This window comes from Malus domestica, chromosome 11 (genome assembly GCF_042453785.1).
Source record: "Malus domestica chromosome 11, GDT2T_hap1".
Taxonomy (NCBI): Eukaryota; Viridiplantae; Streptophyta; class Magnoliopsida; order Rosales; family Rosaceae; genus Malus; species Malus domestica.
The window spans coordinates 41,066,819-41,089,997 of record NC_091671.1 but is presented as its reverse complement, the minus strand read 5'-3'; the positions used below and the strand labels follow the sequence as shown (position 1 = coordinate 41,089,997).

At 40.6% G+C, this 23,179-nt stretch overlaps 4 protein-coding genes and 1 long non-coding RNA gene across 6 annotated transcripts; 2 read left to right on the top strand and 3 right to left on the bottom strand.

Moving 5' to 3' along the window:
* The first annotated feature begins 1,763 nt into the window (after positions 1 to 1,763).
* LOC103422135 (uncharacterized) lies at positions 1,764 to 2,893 on the top strand. The gene has a single exon (XM_008360172.4). The coding sequence runs from the start codon at positions 1,911 to 1,913 to the stop codon at positions 2,628 to 2,630; it is 720 nt and encodes a 239-aa protein (XP_008358394.1). The 5' UTR covers positions 1,764 to 1,910; the 3' UTR covers positions 2,631 to 2,893.
* A 90-nt stretch (positions 2,894 to 2,983) lies between these two features.
* Positions 2,984 to 16,652, bottom strand: LOC103449229 (uncharacterized). 2 transcript variants are annotated; one of them, XR_011572664.1, is made up of 24 exons: positions 16,147 to 16,588; positions 15,964 to 16,043; positions 15,783 to 15,869; positions 15,642 to 15,692; positions 15,417 to 15,534; positions 15,268 to 15,324; positions 14,781 to 14,845; positions 14,542 to 14,625; positions 14,305 to 14,355; positions 14,138 to 14,200; positions 14,001 to 14,047; positions 13,688 to 13,757; positions 13,535 to 13,597; positions 5,616 to 5,705; positions 5,491 to 5,529; positions 5,268 to 5,417; positions 5,109 to 5,186; positions 4,928 to 5,013; positions 4,495 to 4,543; positions 4,325 to 4,405; positions 4,080 to 4,173; positions 3,713 to 3,821; positions 3,392 to 3,479; positions 2,984 to 3,284 (listed from the first exon to the last, which is right to left on the bottom strand). XR_011572664.1 is itself a non-coding variant. In XM_029089283.2 (23 exons), the coding sequence occupies exons 1-22, from the start codon at positions 16,262 to 16,264 to the stop codon at positions 3,733 to 3,735; spliced, it is 1,710 nt and encodes a 569-aa protein (XP_028945116.2). In that variant the 5' UTR covers positions 16,265 to 16,652; the 3' UTR covers positions 2,984 to 3,284; positions 3,713 to 3,732. The 2 variants fall into 2 exon arrangements, 1 of the variants encoding a protein (XP_028945116.2); XM_029089283.2 differs by lacking the exon at positions 3,392 to 3,479 and having other exon boundaries at positions 16,147 to 16,652.
* LOC139189122 (uncharacterized) lies at positions 11,485 to 12,055 on the bottom strand. The gene is made up of 3 exons (XR_011572667.1): positions 11,922 to 12,055; positions 11,727 to 11,790; positions 11,485 to 11,630 (listed from the first exon to the last, which is right to left on the bottom strand). It is a non-coding gene; the product is annotated as an uncharacterized lncRNA (long non-coding RNA).
* A 469-nt stretch (positions 16,653 to 17,121) lies between the features above and the next one.
* Positions 17,122 to 19,727, top strand: LOC103449227 (uncharacterized). Its single transcript, XM_008388514.4, has 3 exons — positions 17,122 to 17,376; positions 17,607 to 17,710; positions 18,727 to 19,727. The coding sequence occupies exons 1-3, from the start codon at positions 17,161 to 17,163 to the stop codon at positions 19,271 to 19,273; spliced, it is 867 nt and encodes a 288-aa protein (XP_008386736.3). The 5' UTR covers positions 17,122 to 17,160; the 3' UTR covers positions 19,274 to 19,727.
* On the bottom strand, positions 19,692 to 22,285 carry LOC103449228 (uncharacterized). Its single transcript, XM_029089284.2, has 6 exons — positions 22,094 to 22,285; positions 21,937 to 21,976; positions 21,315 to 21,516; positions 21,050 to 21,128; positions 20,537 to 20,771; positions 19,692 to 20,195 (listed from the first exon to the last, which is right to left on the bottom strand). Exons 1-6 carry the CDS (start codon positions 22,137 to 22,139, stop codon positions 19,946 to 19,948), a joined length of 852 nt encoding a protein of 283 aa, XP_028945117.2. The 5' UTR covers positions 22,140 to 22,285; the 3' UTR covers positions 19,692 to 19,945.
* Between the last annotated feature and the right edge of the window lie 894 nt (positions 22,286 to 23,179).

Genomic DNA, 23,179 nt, shown 5'->3' with positions numbered 1-23,179 from the left:
GGATTTTTGGGAGGGGTGATGGGGGATGGGAGAAAGGGGTGGCTCGGGTGGGACGAATTGGGGCTTTTTTTTTCTTTTCTCCCTCTTCTTGCAGGTTTTTGGGTTTTGGGTTAGGGTCACCGGGGGGGGGGGGGGGGCGGGGGAAGGCACTGGTTTCAAATTTTTTTTTTTTTTTTTTTTTTGAGAAAATTCAGGTTTTTTAAAAAAATTATTTTATTTGCCACGTTAGCATTTAACGGATCAATGGATGGAAAATGTAACGGATCTATTATTTTGAAATAAAATAGTACTTAAGGTATGAAAGTGAAATGTTTTGGAGATGTTGTAAGGAATTGAAATAGACCCCAAACCTGAGGTATGAAAGTGTAATTTACCCTATAAATATTTAGACACAGTTTGACTTCTTACATATCAGAAGTCAATCTTCCTTACTTTCTCTATACATGATGAGGTTATATCATTTTACTTTACGAGATATCATAATCTAAATCATTTATTTTCTCTTTATCGTCATCTAAAGATTATCTCTAAAAAAAAATGAACAACTCAAGTTATAACGTTTAGGGTGCGTTTGTTGCACCGGACTATCTCAGACTGGACTAGCTTCAGAGACTAAGTTGGACTGGCTTAGAATAGACTAAGCTGGACTAGTTTAGTGAAGCGTTTGGTGCAGTGTCGAACTAAGAAGATGGACTAACTAAAAATTATTATTATATTTTAAATTAATATATGAATAAAAAAAGGGCATATCCCTCTTCTTCTTCTCGAATTGCAGGTACTCTGCAACTTCGACCCCATCTGTTCCAAAACCCATATGTTCCAAACCCATCGAATTGCAAGGCATATCCCCCATCTGTTCCAAAAACCCATCCAAAATTTCTGAAAGTCTGAGCCTCAACTGCCAAAACCCAAGTAGAAAAACCCACAAAACTTCACCAACCTAGATGCCAAAATCCCCAAATAACACAATCCAAAACTAACCCACAACAATTCAATCAACAAAACACATAAAGAAGGGCAATTCCAAAAAGAAAATTGATCCCATATTCAGCACGTTGAGGCAGTCGGCGAACCCAGATCCAGCGAGACGAGGCCACAGGAGCCGCGATATCGATCCAACCGTGGAGTCTCTGTCGATGTGGAGCGAAGTGCGGGGGGAGGGGTGAAGCGAAGAAGAAGACATAGATGGGAGGGGCGAAGGTCTTAGCAGTCCGCCTGATTTTGGGGTCTTTAGCTAAAGCACATAGTCGGAGCGAGTCCCTGCTAGTCTCAATTAAATTAATCCATGCAAGAAACAAACATGGGATTACACTGACTAGTAATCCTAGTCAGTCCAGTGAAACTTAACAAGGTCAAACAAACGCGTCCTTATAGTACAACGTGGTCATGTAAGAGAGCTGAAGTAATATTGTATTTGAAAATTGGAAACCGATGAATGAAGCGGAAGGGGAGGTTCGAGCTTGCTTCCTCCCGCGTATAACAACCGTGTCCCCTACAACAATCGAGTTCCCACCTTCCACACTAATCTCCTCTAAGCAAATCACACACATCATTAGCAACCACCGCGTAAAATACAAAGATTCCTCTCATATATCTATTTATTTATATAATATATATTACTAATCATGTATTGTATAAATGGCTACCTCCTCCTGTGAGTTCCCATATGTATATATACGAGCCTTCCAAGACAACACCAATCACCACTCACCGCATCATAGAAAATTTTCAGCTCGCTCTCATCAAACTGTAATTTATTAGCCAATTTTTTGTGATCAATTTGTCACTTTCTCTCTTTCTGGTCTACCACTACCACTACCAGGCCACATTTTGAATCTACCTACGTTAGTAGCACCTCTACTCTGCTTCCACCAGCTAATCAATTGCTCAAGACTGAACTGAAGACGACGATGACATTGATGAAGATGTCGAAGAAGAAATCATCAAATGGTAATGATGATGACGTCGGTCGACCAAGACCAACACATAGAGCGTGGAAGCTGCTGCGTCTGGCATTGCTTTGGGCAAGAAAGGGCGGTGTTTTCAGGCGACGCCTCATGATGAAACTGCGCATCGTCCCCCAGTTGCTCAAGAGTAGCTTCGCCCACTTGCTTATGCACATGCAGCAGCAGAAGCAGCATCAGTATTACTTCGAGCGGCAGCTGTCGTTCGACAAGACCCCAATTTTCCCCACCCTCAAAACCAAAACCAGCTGCTCCCGCTCCTCCTCCATGTGCTTCATCAACAACATCCCTTGCCTAAACGCACCATTAGTACTTGATTATTTTGATGATGATCAAGTCGACATGATCATCAATAACCACGGATATCAATCAAACGATTGCCGCTACTGCTACTATGACGATGATGATGAGGATGATGCTAGTACTGCAAGACAGAGCTTTCTTATCAAATGTGATGAGAAGGATGATGGCCGTGATATTATTCAGGATGATGAGGAAGAAAGGGTTACTCTTTCTCCTGCCACAGCTTATAAAAACAATATTTACGAGGAGTTAGAGGAATCGGTTGACATAAAGGCAGATGAGTTCATAGCTAAGTTCTACCAGCAAATGAAGCTCCAAAGACAGATTTCATACCGACACAACACTCAGAACCTCACATGTTAAATTAATCACAATATCATTCACATGGTCCATCCACATTCCACAATTCCTCCAGAATTCCGCAATTCCGCAATTCCAGATCCAGGGACAAGACAGACAGACAGACAGACGACCAAAACAGTAACACGCAGGACAGCCATCGCATTGCGGCCTTCTTTTGCTTTTGTTTTTTTGTTTTTGGGTTCAATTCCGCTCCACTAGTCTACTTTACTGTACTGAGCTACATTGTATTTATTTTGTAAAAGAAGAGGCATAGCATTGCGGCATATTTTGTAGATACTGTAGGCTTAGGCTTCCCATTACATTGTATGTAACTACAATCATCTCACACATACAAGCAGCAGCTTACAACTGAATTTAAAAAATGTCGGCATTTTTAAGTGCTAATAAATGATGAGGACAAAATTCGAAAAGTTTCAAAAGTATTCATTCCGAATATGGAAACTCTTGAATGCCAACAAGTAATTAATATCGCCAAACAACAATATCATTCAAATTCCCGATATGTTTGAACAATCTACTAAATGAATCCTTCTAATGACCTAGAATTTGTATCTGCTTTCAACTGATCGATCAGCAACCTGATAAATTGTCCAACTGCATCAACACCCTTGCTCCACAATCAGGATCTACTTTCATAAACTTCCATACGTTTATCTGCCATTGTAACAAAAAAAAGACAATGCATTAGTTTTTTACTACACTAAGAACCATCAATAGGCATCCATGCCCATTCTCATAACCATCAAGGGAATACTGTCTACCATTTTGTATAGATGAAGAGAAACATATCTGTCTCTTCCCAGATGAAATAGACACCCCTTCCCTCCTTGGTCATACTGTAATCCAACCCTGTCCCAAACCAGACAGACACTGTTCAACATAATCACTTAACTGACACCTAAGATGCACCTATTTATGCATACGGAGCACAGAATGTCGTGAGTCTTGAGACGATCCAACCCATTCCCATCCCCCTTTCTCACCCACATTCAGAAGAGCCAGGGGGAACAATGCACAAACAGCTACAACGCAAGTCCAATTCTTCTTCTATGGGACCTCTCACATTCAAATTACAAACCTACCTTGAACTAATGATCTGGAACTATTGAGAGAGATCCAATGCTGTCAAACTAGAATTTTGATTCTGGTCAAGATATGTTTCCAACTGTCCTGTTGCTGCCAAGATAAGACCTACAGTTGCAACGTCACATATGTCAACTCAAGTTCAGAGATCCAAGGACTGGGTAGAAATCAACCGAATAAAAATGAGAATTGTAATAGACAAGTCTATTCCGACACAAACATGTCCAATAATCTCTCCACTTTGAGTAAGATAGATCTGCGCTACATGGTAATTCCATGATGGATGTCATAGTGTACACATGTTTCCAAGAAAGAACGGTAAATGTGAGTCTATGACATCTATGGTTCACTTTTGTGTCAAAGTACCTAAAAATAGAGGAGAGGGCCTCCCAGGCCGTGATTTAAATTCTGGATGAAATTGCACTCCTACATAGAATGGATGACTTGGAAGCTCTAAAATCTGCAGAAGAGAAAAACACCAGAACAAACACAAATCATGTAAAAAATAAATCTTCAAAGTAATGATAAGAAAGGAATTTTTGCAATAATAACCAAATAAATTCTGACAATGCTCAAGTTCAACAAAGCATCAAACTCAACAGAAAACCCACCTCCATTCGTCTCCCACTGTTATCCTTCCCTACAAATTTCAGGCCAGCTTCTTCAAGAACTCCAATAACATCTGGGTTCACCTGCATCATGATGAAATAAGACCATGTACACTACGTAAAACATGCTTCTGAAACATCATGTTTTTCACCTAAATAAATTTACAACAAACCTCATATCTGTGCCTGTGGCGTTCATCCACATACTCTGAGTTATGGTACCTAGCAATTGATAGCAATAACACATCAGGCATGTACCCTATACTCTTAAACATGGAGAACTTTAAAGTGGTCTTGTGGGATTTGTTTTGACAAAAGCAACCGCAGACGCAACACATAGCAGAGAGGTCATCAAAGGCCGCATGCAAAATAGTTCGTTGACCAAGAAAGTTCAAAATTTTACAGTATAAATGCAATAAAGTTCTATAGCTTGTGCCATGTGTCCTTTTCAGACCGACAGACTTGGAAGTTGGAACACATGGCACATGCATTGATTTTACTGTATAAATTCAGCAGAGGTACCTGAAGTTATAATTTCATTTTGTAGTAACCGGCTGGCTATTCTATGATTTCTACATTGAACACAGTTATAGATATTGCACATACAGCTTTGAAGTAGTGCAATCAGGAGCTTGGAAAAGTGTTCTTCTGGATCCCAGTCTCATTGTGCTTCCCATGTGTGTTCTTGATCCCTTTACTCATACAAAAAAATTAACCATCATGGGGCGAAGGTTGAAGCCATACTTATTTTAAAATTAAAGAGGTAAACATCACCATAAATTTGTACCTCAGGCATAAAAATTACAACAGGATTCGGTGTCTGTGCATTAAACTCTGTGCTGTCTGCCCTTTCTAAACCCAAAACCTAAAACAAGTAATTAAAGTAGGGATGATACATGATCTTAAATAAAGAATAAAACCTGTTAGTTAAGCAAACGTTGCTTACAGATCTCGCAAATTCAATCACTGAAATCTGCATGCCCAAACAAATCCCGAGATAAGGAACATTGTTCTCTCTGGCATACTTTGCAGCTAATATCATACCTCTCACACCACGATCTCCAAATCCACCAGGAACCAAGACACATGCTGCATTCTGCAAATATAGAATAGATCAAAGCATAAACTGTACAACAGGCTAGGAGACGATAATTTAGCTTAAAGAATACCTTCAGGGTCCCCCATGCAGCAGCATGTGCTTCTGGTATCTGTATGAAAAACAAATCTTAAGAAAAGACAAAATAATAGACGTAAAACCAAATTCTGCAAAAAGAGGAGTGTAATTGTTCAATACCAGTTTGGCACTATCATCTTCAAGGTCAGAAGCAGCAATCCAGTCAATTGATGGCTTTAAAGAACAAGCAACACAAGCATGCAGAAGGGCCTGTGAGACAAATTTAGCAAAATATTTATATTTTGGGGTTCAGTGTGGCCCGAGCACAGTGATAAGTGAGCAAGGGTCGCTGTATCTCCATCGGCACCCGGATGCAGTGTTAAATGAGCAAGGGGGCTATAGAAACTTCTTTTCGAACGACTCCACTCAAAGTTGTTTGGGAGCATATGCTCCTATCAACTTTACACGGGACACACAAAAGAAGTACTTTGATCCTATTAGACGGGGAAGGGTGAAGAAGCTAGGACAGAAGGGTAGAGTTCAAGAGAGCAAAATGCGTTTAGGAACGTGGAATATAGGAACCTTGACGGGAAAATCTATGGAAGTAGTAGAAGTTATGGTGAGGAGAAGGATAAATATTATGTGCCTACAAGAAACTAAGTGGGTTGGGCGTAAGGCAAAGGATCTAGAAAACTCAGGGTTTAAACTATATGGTATTCGGGCACAAATAGAACGAGAAACGGTGTTGGCATCATCGTGGACAAGACCTTGACACAAGATGTTGTAGATGTTAAGAGGGTAGGAGATAGAATCATGGCAATCAAGATTGTAATAGGACAAGAACTTATCAATGTGATTAGTGCGTACGCACCTCAAGTAGGGTTGGATACGAGTTCGAAGGAGAAATTTTGGGAAGACCTTGGAGACTTGGTGCAAGGAATTGCTCAGACGGAGAAGTTATTTATAGGAGGAGATTTAAATGGACACGTGGGCAGGGAGACAGGCAACTATGGAGGTTTTCATGGTGGCCATAGTTTTGGGGAGAGAAACGAGGATGGGGAAGCTATCTTAGATTTTGCAATGGCATATGATCTCTTCTTAGCCAACATCTTCTTTAAGAAGAGAGAAGAACATGTGATCACCTATAAGAGTGGGTCGTCAAAAACACAAATAGATTTTCTCCTAATGAGGAAAGGGGATCGTATAACTTGTAAGGATTGCAAAGTTATACCAGGAGAGAGCGTGGCTAATCAACATCGCTTGTTGGTGATGGATGTACATATCAAAAGAGTGAGAAAAAAGAACAAGACTTGGAAGTGCCCAAGGACTAGATGGTGGAATCTAAAAGAAGAAAAACAAGCCATTTTCAAAGAGAAAGTAATCACCCAGTGTGTGTGGGATAGAGAGGGGGAAGCTAACCAAATGTGGGATTTCATGGCTAGTTGTATCCGAAAAGTAGCAAAAGAGGTATTAGGAGAGTCCAAGGGCTTTGCCCCACACCAAAAGGAATCTTGGTGGTGGAATGAGGAGGTACAAACAAAGGTGAAGGCTAAGAAGGAATGTTGTAAAGCCTTATACAAGGATAGGACCTATGAAAATGGTGAAAGGTATAGAAAAGCGAAGCAAGAGGCAAAGAAAGCTGTTAGAGAAGCTAAGTTAGCGACTTATGACGATATGTATAAGCGACTAGATACCAAAGAAGGAGAGTTGGATATCTATAAACTAGCTAGAGCAAGGGAAAAGAAGACAAGGGACCTAAACCAAGTGAGGTGCATCAAGGATGATGATGGAAAGGTTCTTGCTACAGAGAACGCGGTTAAAGACAGATGGAAAGGTTATTTTCATAATCTTTTCAATGAAGGACATGAAGGAGTGCTTCTTTAGGGGAGTTGAGTAACTCAGAAGAGTGTAGAAACTACTCTTTTTATCGTAGAATCCGGAAGGAAGAAGTGGTTGTAGCTTTGAAGAAGATGAAGCATAGAAAAGCAGTAGGCCCAGACGATATACCAATCGAAGTGTGGAAAGTTTTGGGAGAGACAAGTATAACATGGCTCACTGACCTTTTCAATAGGATTTTGAAAACGAAGAAGATGCCAAATGAGTGGCGAACGAGCACTTTGGTGCCTATCTACAAGAATAAGGGCGATGTACAAAATTGCATGAACTATAGGGGTATTAAGCTAATGAGTCATACAATGAAGCTCTGGGAGAGAGTCATTGAGCATAAATTGAGGCAAGAGACACGGGTTTCGGACAACCAATTCGGGTTCATGCCAGGACGCTCAACCATGGAGGCAATCTATCTCTTACGAAGATTGATGGAAAGATATAGAGATGGGAAAAAGGATTTACACATGGTCTTTATAGATTTGGAAAAAGCGTATGATAGGGTCCCAAGAGACATTCTTTGGAGGATTTTAGAGAAGAAAGGAGTACGAGTAGCATATATCCAAGCTATACAGGATATGTATGAAGGAGCAAAGACTGCCGTAAGAACTCATGAAGGACAAACCGAAAGCTTTCCCATAACTGTAGGATTACATCAAGGCTCATCCTTAAGTCCTTACCTTTTTGCGTTGGTAATGGATGAGTTAACGGGACATATTCAAGATGATATTCCTTGGTGTATGCTTTTCGCAGACGATATAGTGTTGATAGATGAAACTCAGGAAGGAGTAAATGCAAAGCTTAACCTTTGGAGAGAAGTGTTGGAATCTAAAGGTCTCCGCCTAAGCCGATCAAAGACAGAATATATGGAGTGCAAGTTCAGTGCAAATGGGGGCCAAAACGAGTTAGGGGTGAGGATCGGAGATCAAGAAATATCAAAGAGCGACCGTTTTCGTTACCTAGGATCTATCTTGCAAAAGAACGGAGAATTAGATGGAGATCTCAACCATAGAATACAAGTTGGATGGATGAAGTGGAAGAGTGCATCCGGCGTGTTGTGTGACCGCCGTATGCCACTGAAGCTCAAGGGAAAATTTTATAGGACGGCAATAAGGCCGGCGATGCTGTATGGCACAGAATGTTGGGCGGTGAAGCAACAACACGTACACAAAATGGGTGTAGCGGAGATGAGGATGCTTCGTTGGATGTGTGGGCACACGAGAAAGGATAAGATTAGGAATGAGGATATCCGGGGTAAAGTAGGAGTAGCCGAAATTGAAGGAAAGATGAGAGAAAATCGGTTACGGTGGTTTGGACATGTGCAAAGAAGGCCTACTGACGCTCCGATTAGAAGATGCGACTATGGGACAGAGGTTCAGGGCCGAAGGGGTAGAGGAAGGCCTAGGAAAACTTTAGAAGAGACCCTAAGAAAAGACTTAGAGTACTTGGATCTAACAGAGGACATGACACAGGACAGAACACAATGGCGTTCTAAGATTCATATAGCCGATCCCACTCAGTGACTTGGATTTTCCAAGTCTCCAACCGAGAAGTTTTCCTCACTCGGGAAATTAAGGGAACACTACCTCAACCTACATGCTCCACTCACAAAGCTTCAACAAAAGAAAATTCAAAGAACTTAGCGAAGAAGGCTTTGGTGTATTTAACACAATACGTTGAAATGAAGGAAAGCTTATTTATTGATATCCCCGATAAGTTACAAATATGTACATATACTTGAGTCAAAATAAACAAACAAGAGGGAGCCTTCACAAAGGTTGCTTAGGAGAAGTCTCAGCAGTCGGTAGAGCCCCAGAAAGAGAAGGCACCGGAGGGGGATCATTCGGAGCCTCAGTACTGGACAGAACCCTAGAAGGAGGAGGCATCAGAGGTTGATCATTTGGAGCTTCATTACGCGGTACAGCCCCAGAAGACGAAGGAAATAAATGTCTTTGGAACAAACCCACAAATCTCTGATGATCAAGTAAAACATGACCATCAGATTCCTTCATCTGGTCAAGCTTCCTCTTCATGTTTGTAGCATAGTTATGTGCGAGCCGGTGCAACTATTTATTCTCATGCTTGAGCCCTCTAATCTCCTGTTTGAGACTCATCACTTCAGCCGCCAATGATTCTACTTGGCGGGTTCGAGCAAATAGGCGTTGGGCCATATTAGACACAGAACCTGCACACTGAACACTAAGAGCCAGAGAATCCTTAACAGCCAACTCATCAGACCGTTTGGAAAGTAGTCTATTATCTTTGGGAGTGAGAAAGTTCCTGGCCACTACCGCAGCGGTCATATCATTCTTCATCACGGAATCCCCAACGGTAAGAGGACCAGTAGGGGAGACGAAGGATGGGCGCCATATGTTGTCTGGAGAAGGCGGGGCTGCCTCTTCAACAAGGTTCAAGTCAAAACGACAGTCGGAGGGGCCAGACATTTTCAAAGGTGTTGAAGAGAGAAGAGGTCGGACAAATCAAGATCTTAGAAGTGCAAGAATGGAGCTTCTACTGGTGGATATTCAAGTGTGCTTTGGAACTTAATGTCAGCCCCTATAAAAATCTGCACTCGACGAAGCTTCAGAAATCGAAGAGGCGCCTGCTCAGAAATCGAAGAGGCGTTTGCTTTCTCAAAAGCTGGGCTGCTCAGAGACCACGAGGGTCGATCTCAGAAATCGAAGAGGCGTTTGCTTTCTCAAAAGCTAGGCTGCTCAAAGACCACGAAGGCCGATCTCAGAAATCGAAGAGGCTTGCTTTCTCAAAAGCTGGGCTGCTCAGAGACCACGAGGGCCGATCTCAGAAATCGAAGAGGCACCTACTTTTCCAGCCTTGTCAGCACCTGTCACACGCACACTCAGCTTTGCGGAAATTATGGGCATTCTGTCGAAGATTTCTGGCGAAGTAGAAAGCACATGAATCATACTGTTCAATCACCCACTTCCCACACGCAACAGTAGCTCATGGGTACCACATATAACTTTGCCAAAGTTCTCTGACAAAGTTGAGACACGTGAAGCTTGCAGCTCCCACTACATCGCTCTGACCAAGAAGGGTAAAAGAATAGCAAAGAAACAACACTAACAAAGTTTAGACACATAAATTTTGAAGGTCTAGCTACCATATTATTACCCACAAGGGTAAAGGAACAGTACCACTGCTGGATAATTGGAAAGTCCCGGTGTGTCAACCTCTGTGCTTCATGGCAAGGTAGACTAGTAAATATGCCCAACCTTTACTCACATTCGAGAAAACACTCCCAACAAGATTGCTTGCTCCAAAATCGAAGAGGCACCACCCTCCGAATCTCGAGAGCCAAACTCCCAACACGATTACTTTCTCAAAAATCGAAGAGAGGGTAAAGGAACAGTACCACTGCTGGATAATTGGAAAGTCCCTGTGTGTCAACCTCTGTGCTTCGTGGCAAGGTAGACTAGCAAACATGCCCAACCTTTACTCATATTCGAGAAAACACTCCCAACAAGATTGCTTGCTCCAAAATCGAAGAGGCACCGCCCTCCGAATCTCGAGAGCCAGACTCCTAACATGATTACTTTCTCAACAATCGAAGAGAGGGTAAAGGAACAGTACCACTGCTGGATAATTGGAAAGTCCCTGTGTGTCAACCTCTGTGCTTCGTGGCAAGGTAGACTAGCAAACATGCCCAATCTTTACTCACATTCGAGAAAACACTCCCAACAAGATTGCTTGCTCCAAAATCGAAGAGGCACCGCCCTCCGAATCTCGAGAGCCAGACTCCCAACATGATTACTTTCTCAAAAATCGAAGACATCGCTCTCCGAATCTCGAGAGCTAGACCCCCAGCAGGATTGCTTTCTCAAAAATCGAAGAGGCATCGTTCTCCGAATCTCGAGAGCCGGATCCCCAGCAGGATTGCTTGTTCGAAAACTGTCTGTAATCTTCACACGCAACATCAGCTTTCCAGATACCACAGACCACTTTTTGCTCTGACAGAGTTAAAACTTGTGAAGCTGGCAGCTCCCACTACCGTGCTATGACCAAGCAGGGTAAAGGAATAGCATTATTACTTGATGTTAGGGAGACTCCTATATATGTCGACCTCCATCCCCAACGGACAGGCAGACCTGCAAAAATGCTCAACCCTTCCTCTTATCTGAGAGGGCACTCCCAACGAAGCCTTTCGAAATATTCAGCTTTCTTTCCCCCCGATAATACCTCTGTAAACAAGCTATACTAGAGCAAGAATATCTCATATCATCAGGGTTAAAAGCAAGAGTATCCCATATCATGCTTTTTCCCCGTCTTTTCCTTTGGCCTTGTTCTTACCTGCAAGACAAGGAGAAAGAGAGCAATTAGTCAGCACTTGGAATCAAGCTTCCAGCCAGGAACTGACTGCCTGGAACCCCTTACCTGATTACTTACCTGGCATTGCTCTCGAGTACTCATCTTCAACATCTTATGCTTCCAGGGAAGATACCGCATCTGCCTGAGGAACAGATAGGGCAAGTGAGAAGGATACAAGGAAGCATGTGGAGACAAGCGTAACAGCACACGTGCTGATACATCCACTACTCTGTCAAAAGCAAAAGTATCCCATATCAGCAGGGTCGAACGTACTCTAGATTTGATGGACTTGTTTTGACCCTCAAATTCTTCAGTCGGCCTTATACTCTGAAGGAAACCAGAAAACCCTCCAGCCCAGTTCAAGAATAAGTCTGTGGAAAGTTACTTCTTCAAAAACAAAAGTATCCCATATCATCTCTTCTCATTTTTCTTCTCTTTATCCTTCATGCTGCCTGCAAGATAGGGAGAATGTGAACAATCAGCCGGAGCTCTGATTGCTTACCTTGTCTGTCACCTCTTTCAGCAGATCCCCTAGCTCGGCGACTTGGGGAACTCCTACTACATGGTTTGTATCGCGCTTGACCAAGCCTGAAACTACAACTAAGCTTCAAGTGACATTGATACATTACCTTGTGCATCTCCACCAGTTACAGATACCACCCCTGGATGGAGGAAGAGTACTTCCAGAGAAGATGCCACATCTACCTATGAGACAGATAAGGAAAGTCAAGACGATACCACACTCCGGTACTTAGAAGTTTCGTGGTTACGAGATTATTCTCCCACAATATTTCCTAATGTCATTTGTACTAAATCATTCACTTGTACTCACTAAAGGAGAGCTTGAACCTATGTACTTGTGTAAACCCTTCACAATTAATGAGAACTCCTCTATTCCGTGGACGTAGCCAATCTGGGTGAACCACGTACATCTTGTGTTTGCTTTCCTATCTCTATCCATTTATAGACTTATCCTCACTAATGACCGGAGCAATCTAGCGAAGATCACAAAAAGTGACCGTTTTCGCTACCTAGGATCTAGCTTGCAAGAGAACGGAGAATTAGATGGAGATCTCAACCATAGAATACAAGCTGGATGGATGAAGTGTAAGAGTGCATCCGGCGTGTTGTGTGACCGTCGTAGGCCACTGAAGCTCAAGGGAAAATTTTATTTTATAGGACGGCAATAAGGTCAGCGATGTTGTATGGCACAGAATGTTGGGCGGTGAAGCATCAACACGTACACAAAATGGGTGTAGCGGAGATGAGGATGCTTCGTGGGATGTATGGGCACACGAGAAAGGATAAGATTGGGAATAAGGATATCCGAGGTAAAGTAGGAGTAGCCAAAATTGAAGGAAATATGAGAGAAAATCGGTTCCGGTGGTTTGGACATGTGCAAAGAAGGCCTACTGACGCTCCGGTTCGAAAATGTGACTACGGGACAGAGGTTCAGGGCCGAAGGGGTAGAGGAAGACCTAGGAAAACTTTGGAAGATGCCCTAAGAAAAGACTTGAGTACTTGGATCTAACGGAGGACATGACACAAAACCGAGCGCAATGGCGTTCTAGGATTCATATAGCCGACCCCACTTAGTGGTAAAAGGCATTGTTGTTGTTGTATTTATATTTTGGGGTCCAGATTGCCATATTGTTCAGAATTATATATCAGCAAGCATTTATGGTAAAATACATGTGTAGGCGGTGACTTATTAACATATATAATCTAATAAGCATGCATTGCACAAGGAGCCATACACTCATATTTGCACTACAACATGCAATAACTAATTTTTTTCATGAAAAATTACTAATGAATTCCAGTCTTAGTAAAGATACACCATCCTATGACCCTTCCTAATAATAGAATAGAAGCTACCATTGCACCTTTACTACGGACAAGTAAGAATCTGCAAGGCCCACATACTTCCCCACCATGGCAATCCTCACCTGCAAATATAAAATTCTCATCTGGTGAATGAAAAAACCAAAAGAGAGAATGTTTGATCGAGCATTGCACAATTATCTAATAATACTAACAGAATTGGTGAGGTTATCGTAAGTCTCTGCCATCTTGGTCCAATCTCTTAAATCAGGAGGCATGGCAATGCTGAAACAGAAAATTAAACACCGGTAACTTAAAATAGCCAAACTTCATGCTGTTTGCCTTCCTATATTTAGGCAGCATTCAGAGAGAGCACATATATCAACTAAAAGAATCCAAGTCAGACAGTATTCTATAAAGAGATTGCCTTGGCATCATTACACAAGAAGAATTTAAATAAGCTGATGCTGATCAACAATCGAGCACAAAAGTTGAAGCCTTACATGTGAAGTAATGGTGAGAACATACCTTAGTAGATTTAGTTGTTGAAGAATTGAATGATGAGCGTTTTGATTCTGAACAACAATTTAGAACAATAGTTTAGATAAAATTTTGAAATAAAGTATGAAGCCACCAAGGAGACAGATAATTGTTATAGAACCCACCCTAAGTAAGAGAGGAACGTGCCAAATGTTTGGTACATCGTGGATATTAAGAATATTACCAGCCTGTAAAAAAGCATAAATGAAATTTAAAATTTGTAATCAGAAAATGAAGTTTGATTAAAGAAATTTAGAAAGAGGCCACGTAGAATTATTCAGCAACAACTTACTGTAACATGACAAAATTGTGAAAGTTTCTGCTTAGTATTTTCCAACAAAGGCTGCCATGCAGTCACCAAAAAAAAAAGTATTATATCTGCACAAAAATTAACCTTGGCAAAATAATGGTAGAGTAAAGCACAAGGGGAATCGGGTGATCTCACTGCACCAATGTAGGTGTCCAAGCAAGTCTTAAATGGAAACTAAAGAAAAGCTTCTAAGGTTAATAGATAGGTGAAAAGATGTACCTCTGCAGAGCGACATGCTAATAGATGAGGAGTCAAACCTAATGCTCTTAGTTCCCGCACACTATGTTGTGTAGGCTTTGTTTTCTGCATGAATTACAAACATGAAAAGAAAGTAAGAAAGATACAAAATTAAGCAAATTCTTCGTAAAATATAATCAATTTTGATTCTAAACTTACAAGCTTGCATGACGAACTAATGAAGAAACGTAACACTCAATAATTAAGTAGTGGGATCTTACTTGCTCTCCAACAACACCCAGCACTGGTATCAGGCTCACATGAATAAGACAGAAGTTCTCTTGCCCTGACAAAAGAATTAAATCAAAACCAGCAATTATCATTTAACATCCATGTAATTCAAGATCAAATTGCATGTCAACTCCAAAAGGAAATAGTTAGTTACTTTTAAATCTGGATAAGCATTGTTTCATTGCATCTATACCCCGGCCAACAAAAATACAAAAAAGCACCACATAAAATCTCAATAACATTGGAATAAAATTGGATTATATCAATTTTATTATTGCAAAGCTGCTCATAACATATCAGACCAGAAACCTAAACCGTACGTACTGCGTATTCCTAGAGCAGTCATTGGAAGATATATATTGATCACACAGCATAGAAACATGATAAACAATTGAAAGCCAACATATGGGTGAAGAAATTATCTCATAAGCAGAATAAAAAAATTCCTCAAAAGAACAGAATAAACCACAACCTTACCAACTGAAAAGGACAATTGGCGCAGAGCCTCAATGAATGGCATTGATTCAATGTCACCTAAGAAGAAAGAAGAATAATTATCTTTGTACATAAACACAGAGAAAGAATAATGAAGCATGTAATGCCTCTATGTATTGACTATTGCTTACCGACAGTCCCTCCCAACTCTATCACGCAAACATCTGCAGGGCCCTCTTTTCCATCCACAGGAATTACTGAAACGGATTCAATCCATGTCTTAATGGCGTCAGTTATGTGTGGAACCACCTAAATCGACTCAAAATCACAAAAGAAAGGCAGTCATCAGCATTCAATGCAAGTGAAGCAAAAAAGAAAAGGTAGGATTTATGAACATTGTGATTTTGTATCATCACCTGAACAGTCTTGCCAAGGTAATCACCTCTCCGCTCCTTCTCAAGAACAGACTACACGGAACGAAACAATAAAAATACAAAATGTCAAAATAAAAGTGATGAAATGGAAGACAGACAAACACCCCTTGTTATTAGAAGCACCTGATATATCTTGCCAGTGGTAATGTTGTTATCCCTAGTAAGAGTTACATCTAGGAAGCGCTCATAGTTGCCCAGGTCCAAATCAACCTACAATTACGATTAGAGATTAAACAAACTCAGCAGCATGAAGAATAAAGATAACGCTGATTGATACGTATTGAAGAAACTAGTCAATGATTACCTCTCCGCCGTCGTCAAGCACAAAAACCTCACCATGCTCAAAGGGAGACATGGTGCCAGCATCTGTGTTCAAGTATGGATCTGCAGCAGCAGATAGGTAGAGTAAATCAAATCAAATCAAATCAAATTGAATAGATGATTAAGTAGTAAAAGCAAAAGGAAGGAAGGAATAAAGAGAAGGAACCGATTTTGATGGAGGTGACGCGAAGGCCGCAGGCTTTGAGGACGACGCCGATGCTGCTGGCGGTGACGCCTTTGCCCAGCCCACTGACCACCCCTCCTGTAACCAACACGTACTTCATCAGGAGCACACTCTCCTCCCTTCCCTCCCTCTCACTTGTATTTTGCAGGCCAAATGTTTGTGTCTATGTCTGAGCGGGAAACGCTAAGGAAGAGTGGAGCGGACGGGGGCAGTGCCAGTGCCAGCCCCTTTATATCATAATCATACCTGATATCTTATCATATGATGGAGATGGGATGCTCAAAGTTGTATCCTGACATCTAAACAAGTTTCTCTTTTGTGCGAATATGTAGGATTGGTTCATATTCTTTTGTCTTTCCATCAGTTAAATATAAATAACGAGGCTGTTCATTTTATTCCCTTGGCCTAATTGAGGACCGTCCTCGTGTTTGTTGTTGATTTAAAGCTAATATTAGTGCTTGCTAGTTGCTGCTGAGTGTGGGAGGAATAATCCTAATTCCTCCGGCATTCATCCCACTTCCATAGTATTTAGTAAGTGCATTTCTTTTTCTTGCTCCGGCATTCATCTCAACATTTTTTATTTCACTTTTACTCTGTTGTAACATCATTCAATTCCTTCTATCTTGTTCAATCTATAAATATAATTGCAACAGGTATTTTTCCACGCAATTTCAATACACAGCGTCACATTTCGAATTCAACTGATGAATCAACTTCTTTACCCATTCATATCTCATTATCTTGTGTGTTAACAAGACAAGGCCTTGAGCTACATGAACTTCATCAATAGTATCTACTTTACACAATTAACTCCCATTCCCATATGAAAGGAATGGAAATGGAAAATAAAAACACATTCAATTTTGTGATTATTGGGCTTGGGGGAATGGCCCAGGGGATCTTCAATTGGGTTTTTTCCCTTAAAGTTATGTAGCCCAGTAATAGCCCTTCCCTTAAGAAATTGGTGAGACATGATTGGAAATAACAAATAAAGTTATGCGTCCGGAGTCGAGCTCATCGGGCGGGGGTGGAGGCGGAGGAGCAGGAGGTGGTGGTGGTGGCCAAGAGATAGAATCTTCGTCATCTGCAAATGCATCGGCTGCATCAATTTCATCGTCTTCTTCACCATCTCCATCTGGGAAGCGGAGCAGAGATCCTGGAGATGAGGTTTACCTCGACAATTTCCACTCTCACAAGCGTTATCTCAGCGAGGTTTCCTTTTCTTTTCTTTTTCTTTCAATTTCTTTACTTTATTTAATGGAATGAAACTAAAGAATCTTCCTTTTCCTTTCAAGAATGAAAATCTACTGCCTCTGAATTCTCATTCATTTCCATCAGAATTGAATTCATTCACGAGGCCTTATTTTGTTAGTGTTTCAAGTGAAATTAGTCCTTCATTTCGCTCATAACTCACTTGTTTGTTGTGCACTGCACTAGTGCAGATTATGGCATCTAGTTTGAATGGACTCACTGTTGGAGACCCACTCCCTCTCCCTGACAATCTCATGGAATCTCCAGCACAGTCTGATACCATGTTTTATCCAAGGTTACTTCTTCTTTCACACTCATATCAAACTTGTCAATCACTTTCCATAACATCGTCATATGCTTTTGGAACCTTCTCAAATGAAATACTCCTTCCGCATACATAACTAACTGCCATTCTTCTCCGTCATTCACTCATTGTTATGATAACCTTGTGCTTCACATTTAGACTTTGTATGTTTTAAGTTGCCTAGTTTCACAGGTCATAGGTGCTATTGCATCTTTCTATATTAGTTCAGCCTCTTTTTTGCGTAAACATAAACATATCTTGCATTTATGAGTTATTCAAATCTAATCCAATCCGATAGACCACACGAGGCCTGTAAAACATCTTAGGACTACAGGTTCGTGTTCATGGTTTCTTGGGTTATGGCACTCAACGTTTTGTATTTTCTTTGACTTATTTCCTATTCTGTTCTTATTTTTTTCCCCGAATTTGGTTTGTTGGTGATATCATACAACTCAAACAGAATAGGCCATCTGATGGTATAGACTGTATAGTTTCGAGTGGATGTGGCCGTGATGCACTCGTATAAGCTTCCTTTTGAAAGAGTGTAATCGTACTTTTAACCGTCTTACTTTGGGCCTTTTGCTTAAGTGGTAAACCAAAAGGTGAGTTTGGTACTTCATGTGGCTGCTTAAAATTTTCATTTTTGTCTTCAGTCATCCAATATAGATTTGCATAGTGTGGGGTAATTGTTGATTTGCCACAGAAGTTAACAACTTGAATTGTATTTGTATTGTATAGCCAGATATAAGGCATTAGTATGCCTTCACCAAATTTTATCTCCTTTCCTTCAAGTCAATTTTTTTCTCTTTGTTTGATTGGGCCTCGGGTGTTCCCCTTCCTAGGGAACCTTCAAGTCATTGTTTTCCAGATTACATTAAACAGGAGTTCTCTTAATAATCATGTGCATGCTTTCTCCATCTTGATTCTTCCTGATAAAGAGAAAATTGTGTTTCCTTTATTATGCAGATCTGATTTTTCATTATGTTTTCACAACTTTATGCTTCCAGGGATGAGATGTCCTTACAATATTCACCAATGTCAGAGGACTCAGATGACTCTCGATTTTGTGAGAACCCGATAAATACTTGCTCCTCCCAACCTGATAGTGTTCCCTCTAGTCCCGTCTCTCCTTATAGGTACCAAAAATTTCCTCCCACCTGTCCGAGCACTTCACATGGCTGCACTGTCACTAATTTCAACAGCTCCCAGCCTCGTCAGCGAGGCTCTGATTCAGAGGGGCGATTCCCGTCATCACCTAGTGATATTTGTCACTCAGCTGACTTAAGGAGGGCTGCACTCTTGCGGTCTGTGCAAATGAGAACACAACCTGCTGGCCCTCCGTCTTACGAGTTGGAGTTTGGTTCAGGGCAAGAGCCTGTATCCAATATTGAAGCTGAAGAGCAGCCATGTTCCTACATGAAGTCTTTAGTTGATGAGAGGGAATATCCGATTGCAGGGTGTTCTTCTATGGGTATCACAGAGCCTGATTTTAAACAAGAGAAATCATGCAGGATGTTGGATATGGATGTGAAAGGGATTGATTCTGCAGATTAAGTGCTTGCTTCAGTGATGTTAGATACATGCTTGATATGCAGAATCTGGAGTGCAAGATGAGAACTTAGGCTTTCCCTTTGTTTTAAATGAAGAGAGGGGCATCATAAAGTCACATATTTTCTTGCCACCTGTCGGGGGTTCTTTCTTGGGAAAATGGCCATTGTCGAAGAATTTTAAACAGGCGGAGAATCGGTTACCTTGCTGTTATGTGGAATATGTGGAAGAAGGTGAATGGTTTATTCCTTTACTTTGTTTCCTTTGTGCTAGGGACAGCTTATCTAACGGTCGTGACGGTCGTGAGATTATTGTAAAGTAAATTAATCATTTCCCAGTGTTAAGCTGGTCAAGTAAGATTACGATTCTCATTTCGCCCCCAATTGTAAGCTAACTAGAGCAATGATTGAATGGCAATGGATGATTAAAGATAATAATATGATAATTGATTTATCCATAACCCTCTGTCCGTACAAAATATTGCCTCGGTCACAAGTACGTGCAGCCTTCTAGTTTTGGGTCAGCAACGTCAAGAACGTGTGGCCGGTCAGTCCTGTTAATCATAAACCAAACAAATTCGGCATCTATTCGTAACTCTGCTAATATGTAATGCATTTACTAAAACTATGGTAGGGGGTCGGGGGCGGGGGTATAATTTGCCAAAGTCAGTCGTGAATACTAGCGGATGTGGGTGGTGTGAGGATGAGCCTCCCCCTCAAGGTGCAACAAGGAGTTATGCAGACACTCCAAGTCTTGTATGCACACCGTCTTCCTTGTGACTTCCCTTCTTACGTCCGCCAGTTGACGGCTTATCTCCAATCTCAAATCATAGTTAGCATTGCTTTGCTTGCTCCTCACTTCAGCGGAGGAGTCTCTTCCATGTAAATCAGCTGACCACTTGTGACCGTTCACCATCGTCTCATTCAATCTGACATCCATGGCCACAAAATACCAGAACTAAGCATGGGAAACTATTCATTAAAACAAAAACAATACCTCAAAACAATTAATAAGGTAAAAATTCTATCTAGTGGACCATCTAGACTTCAACAATTACTGTAATGCACTCTTCACTCTTCCATCCGAATACACACAAGCAAAAATACATGATATTATACATACAAAAATTCCAAGGAGAAAAGAGTATGACAGACACTCGTCATATCTGTATGTGTCCAGTAGTTTCCAGATTAAAAATAGAAATGCAATGCTATTGATGAAGGTACAATGCAAACGCAATCAAGAAAAGAAATGTAAGTATTTTCTTACTTTTTGATTATGCTTTTTATGCCTGCCTTGTCTTTCACACTAAACAAGGCGTCAACTGCATCTTCTTTTGTCCTCACAAGCCCCTCTAAGCTACCACAAGACGTGCACATTGAGTGCACTGCAGAGTCTGTTGTCTCCGAATTTATATTGGTAATTCTAATGGTAACTTCCTCTTCCTCCTCCGGTGGATCAATTGAACGACCAAAACTCCGTACAACAACCTCCCAATCCGAACCTGCTCTTTTGAAGCATGGGCATTAAATAATTATCCCGAAACCATGGAAAATGGAAAGGGACTATAGGGGTTATTCAACAGTTCAAGGGTAAACGACAAGGTATATGACATATTCGTAAAAGTGGGCAAGGCCTCTTTTAATAGGGAAGGTTGATTGCAGATATGTTCTCACTACAATAGTAACAGATGGGAAGGTCATATTTTTTTCAATGTATAAATAAATATTGTTGTTATTGTTGCAGCTGTCAATGTAGAATGAAATGGTTGGACAAAGTTACCCAGTCTTGAGGAATTATCTTTCAATCTGATGCGGCTTTCTGAAGGCATTCGAGAAGGTCTTTTCGTACGATTAGTTTTCTGCTTGAGATGGAATTTGTAAGAACACATGGCATGTTTCATTTCAGCAATATTCATGAAACCGCAAGCAGAGGTAATATATCTACAGTGCACATGCGTTCTGAGTAACAAAACCGAAGCCAAATGCAATCACACGCACACAAGACAGAGTAATGAATGTACGAGGTTGGGGCATTATGAACATACCAAATAAGGCTCAGGCTTCTCCGTCATCAACTTCAACTTCCGAGCATGAGTTGGAGCTTTAGGCATTGGGGAGCCCAATTCGGAGAAGGTGTCATCTTCAGAAGTTGAAGAATGAAAAGACCGGGGGAACGTTGTTATGCAAGATAAAGCCCTATTCCTCGCGGATAATGGGTTGATAGAAAAATCTATGGTGGCATGACATCTTCCATCGAAACAATAAGTTAATATATTTCAGAAGCTTCAAACAGAAACTGACAAGCTATGACTCAAGTAGAAAAGGCAGTGGAATTCAAATTCATCGTTGTGGTTGACACTTGACAGAAGTGAAAACGTCAAAAGTGAAAATTTCAATGTATAACAAGTGACGAATTTTGTGGAAACATACTCCCTTTGAACCTGACAATTCTGAGGAAGTAGAACTACATACATTGCTTAAACAGAAATTAGAAACCATGTCAACCATACAATCATTAAAGTTTTGCTATTCCCATATTATGTTTATTTACAGATTTGTCATTCAGAAAGTATGCATCAAATAATGCAACGCCACGCCTTGAAAAAGATTCATTAAAAATAAATAAATAAGGATTTAAAAAACTGAGGTCAGATTCGGAGTAATTACCGAAGAAGCTTTGCTGCGAATGAAACGAAGAGCTCTTCACCTGTAAAGTACGAAATGAATGTTTAGAAATCATAATCTATTCTATCGAGTTTTGAAGCCAAAGTAATAGCTAATGGCTGAGAGAGAGAGAGAGAGAGAGAGAGAGAAGCCTTTTTACCAGTGGTAGTGAAGGTTCCGATGCGATTTGGCTTCAACCTCAACATTCCCACTCGCTCCGCACTCCGCAGCCAACAGTGGAGTCGTCCACCGCCAGCAGCCGCGCTAAAGGGTGACCAGTTCCTTAAACTTGGGCTTTCTTATTTAAGACCTAGGTCAGTAGCCCATTCTCAATCTCCGAACGACATTGCCACAGTGAATCTAAGCCCACAGTATGTTCTTAGGTTTTGCCCATAGAAAATTAAAATCAAAATTTAATTACTTTTTGTATGTTTGAAAGTGCTTTTAGACTATTAAATACTATCACATCGTTTAAAATAATTAAAAATATTTTTAGGGAAATGTTATTGGCACTCCAAAAATCTTATTCTACACTCCTCACAAGTGTATTTTTCTTTCTAAATATATAAAGTTTGGAGTGTAGAATGAGAAATTTGGAGTGCCAATAACAATTCTCTCTTTTTATATCAATAAAAATTCTTCTAATAGCAATTGGCAGAAGTTAAAAGCGCTCTTCAAGTGCTTTCTGAAAGTATTTCTTGCATAAGAACTCAAAACACGCTCATAAAATACACATAAGCATTCCGATTTAGGGAGGGCCTCTACTAATGAGGCTTGTTTGGTATGTTGGATTAGATTAGAATAAATAACTCACTTTTGAAAGACTAAAAGAGAATTAGATATGAAGAAAACACATCTCTTCTAAGTTCTAACCCTACCAAATTGAAAATGACTAGAATGAATAAGTTTCATTCACGAGTAATTTATCTCTTTTATTTCTCTTCTCAACATACCTTTTCATAAAGAGTCGTCCATTCTAATTCAATCATACATTCCAAACGAGGCCAAAAGCATCTCAAATTGACCCGTCAAACAACCTTTAAGAGGTAGAAATCCTTCCTCTATAGTTATTTAACATAAAATATTAGGTCTTATAATTTTTAACTAATCATTTCATTTCATTTCTCGATTCGTTTGTCTTTGAATTTGTTATTAAAGGTAGACAAGAGTCTTTGAATTTGTCACAAGACTTTATAAATTGGAAGACCAATAATATTTTGGACACGGACCATGAGCAAGCACTAAG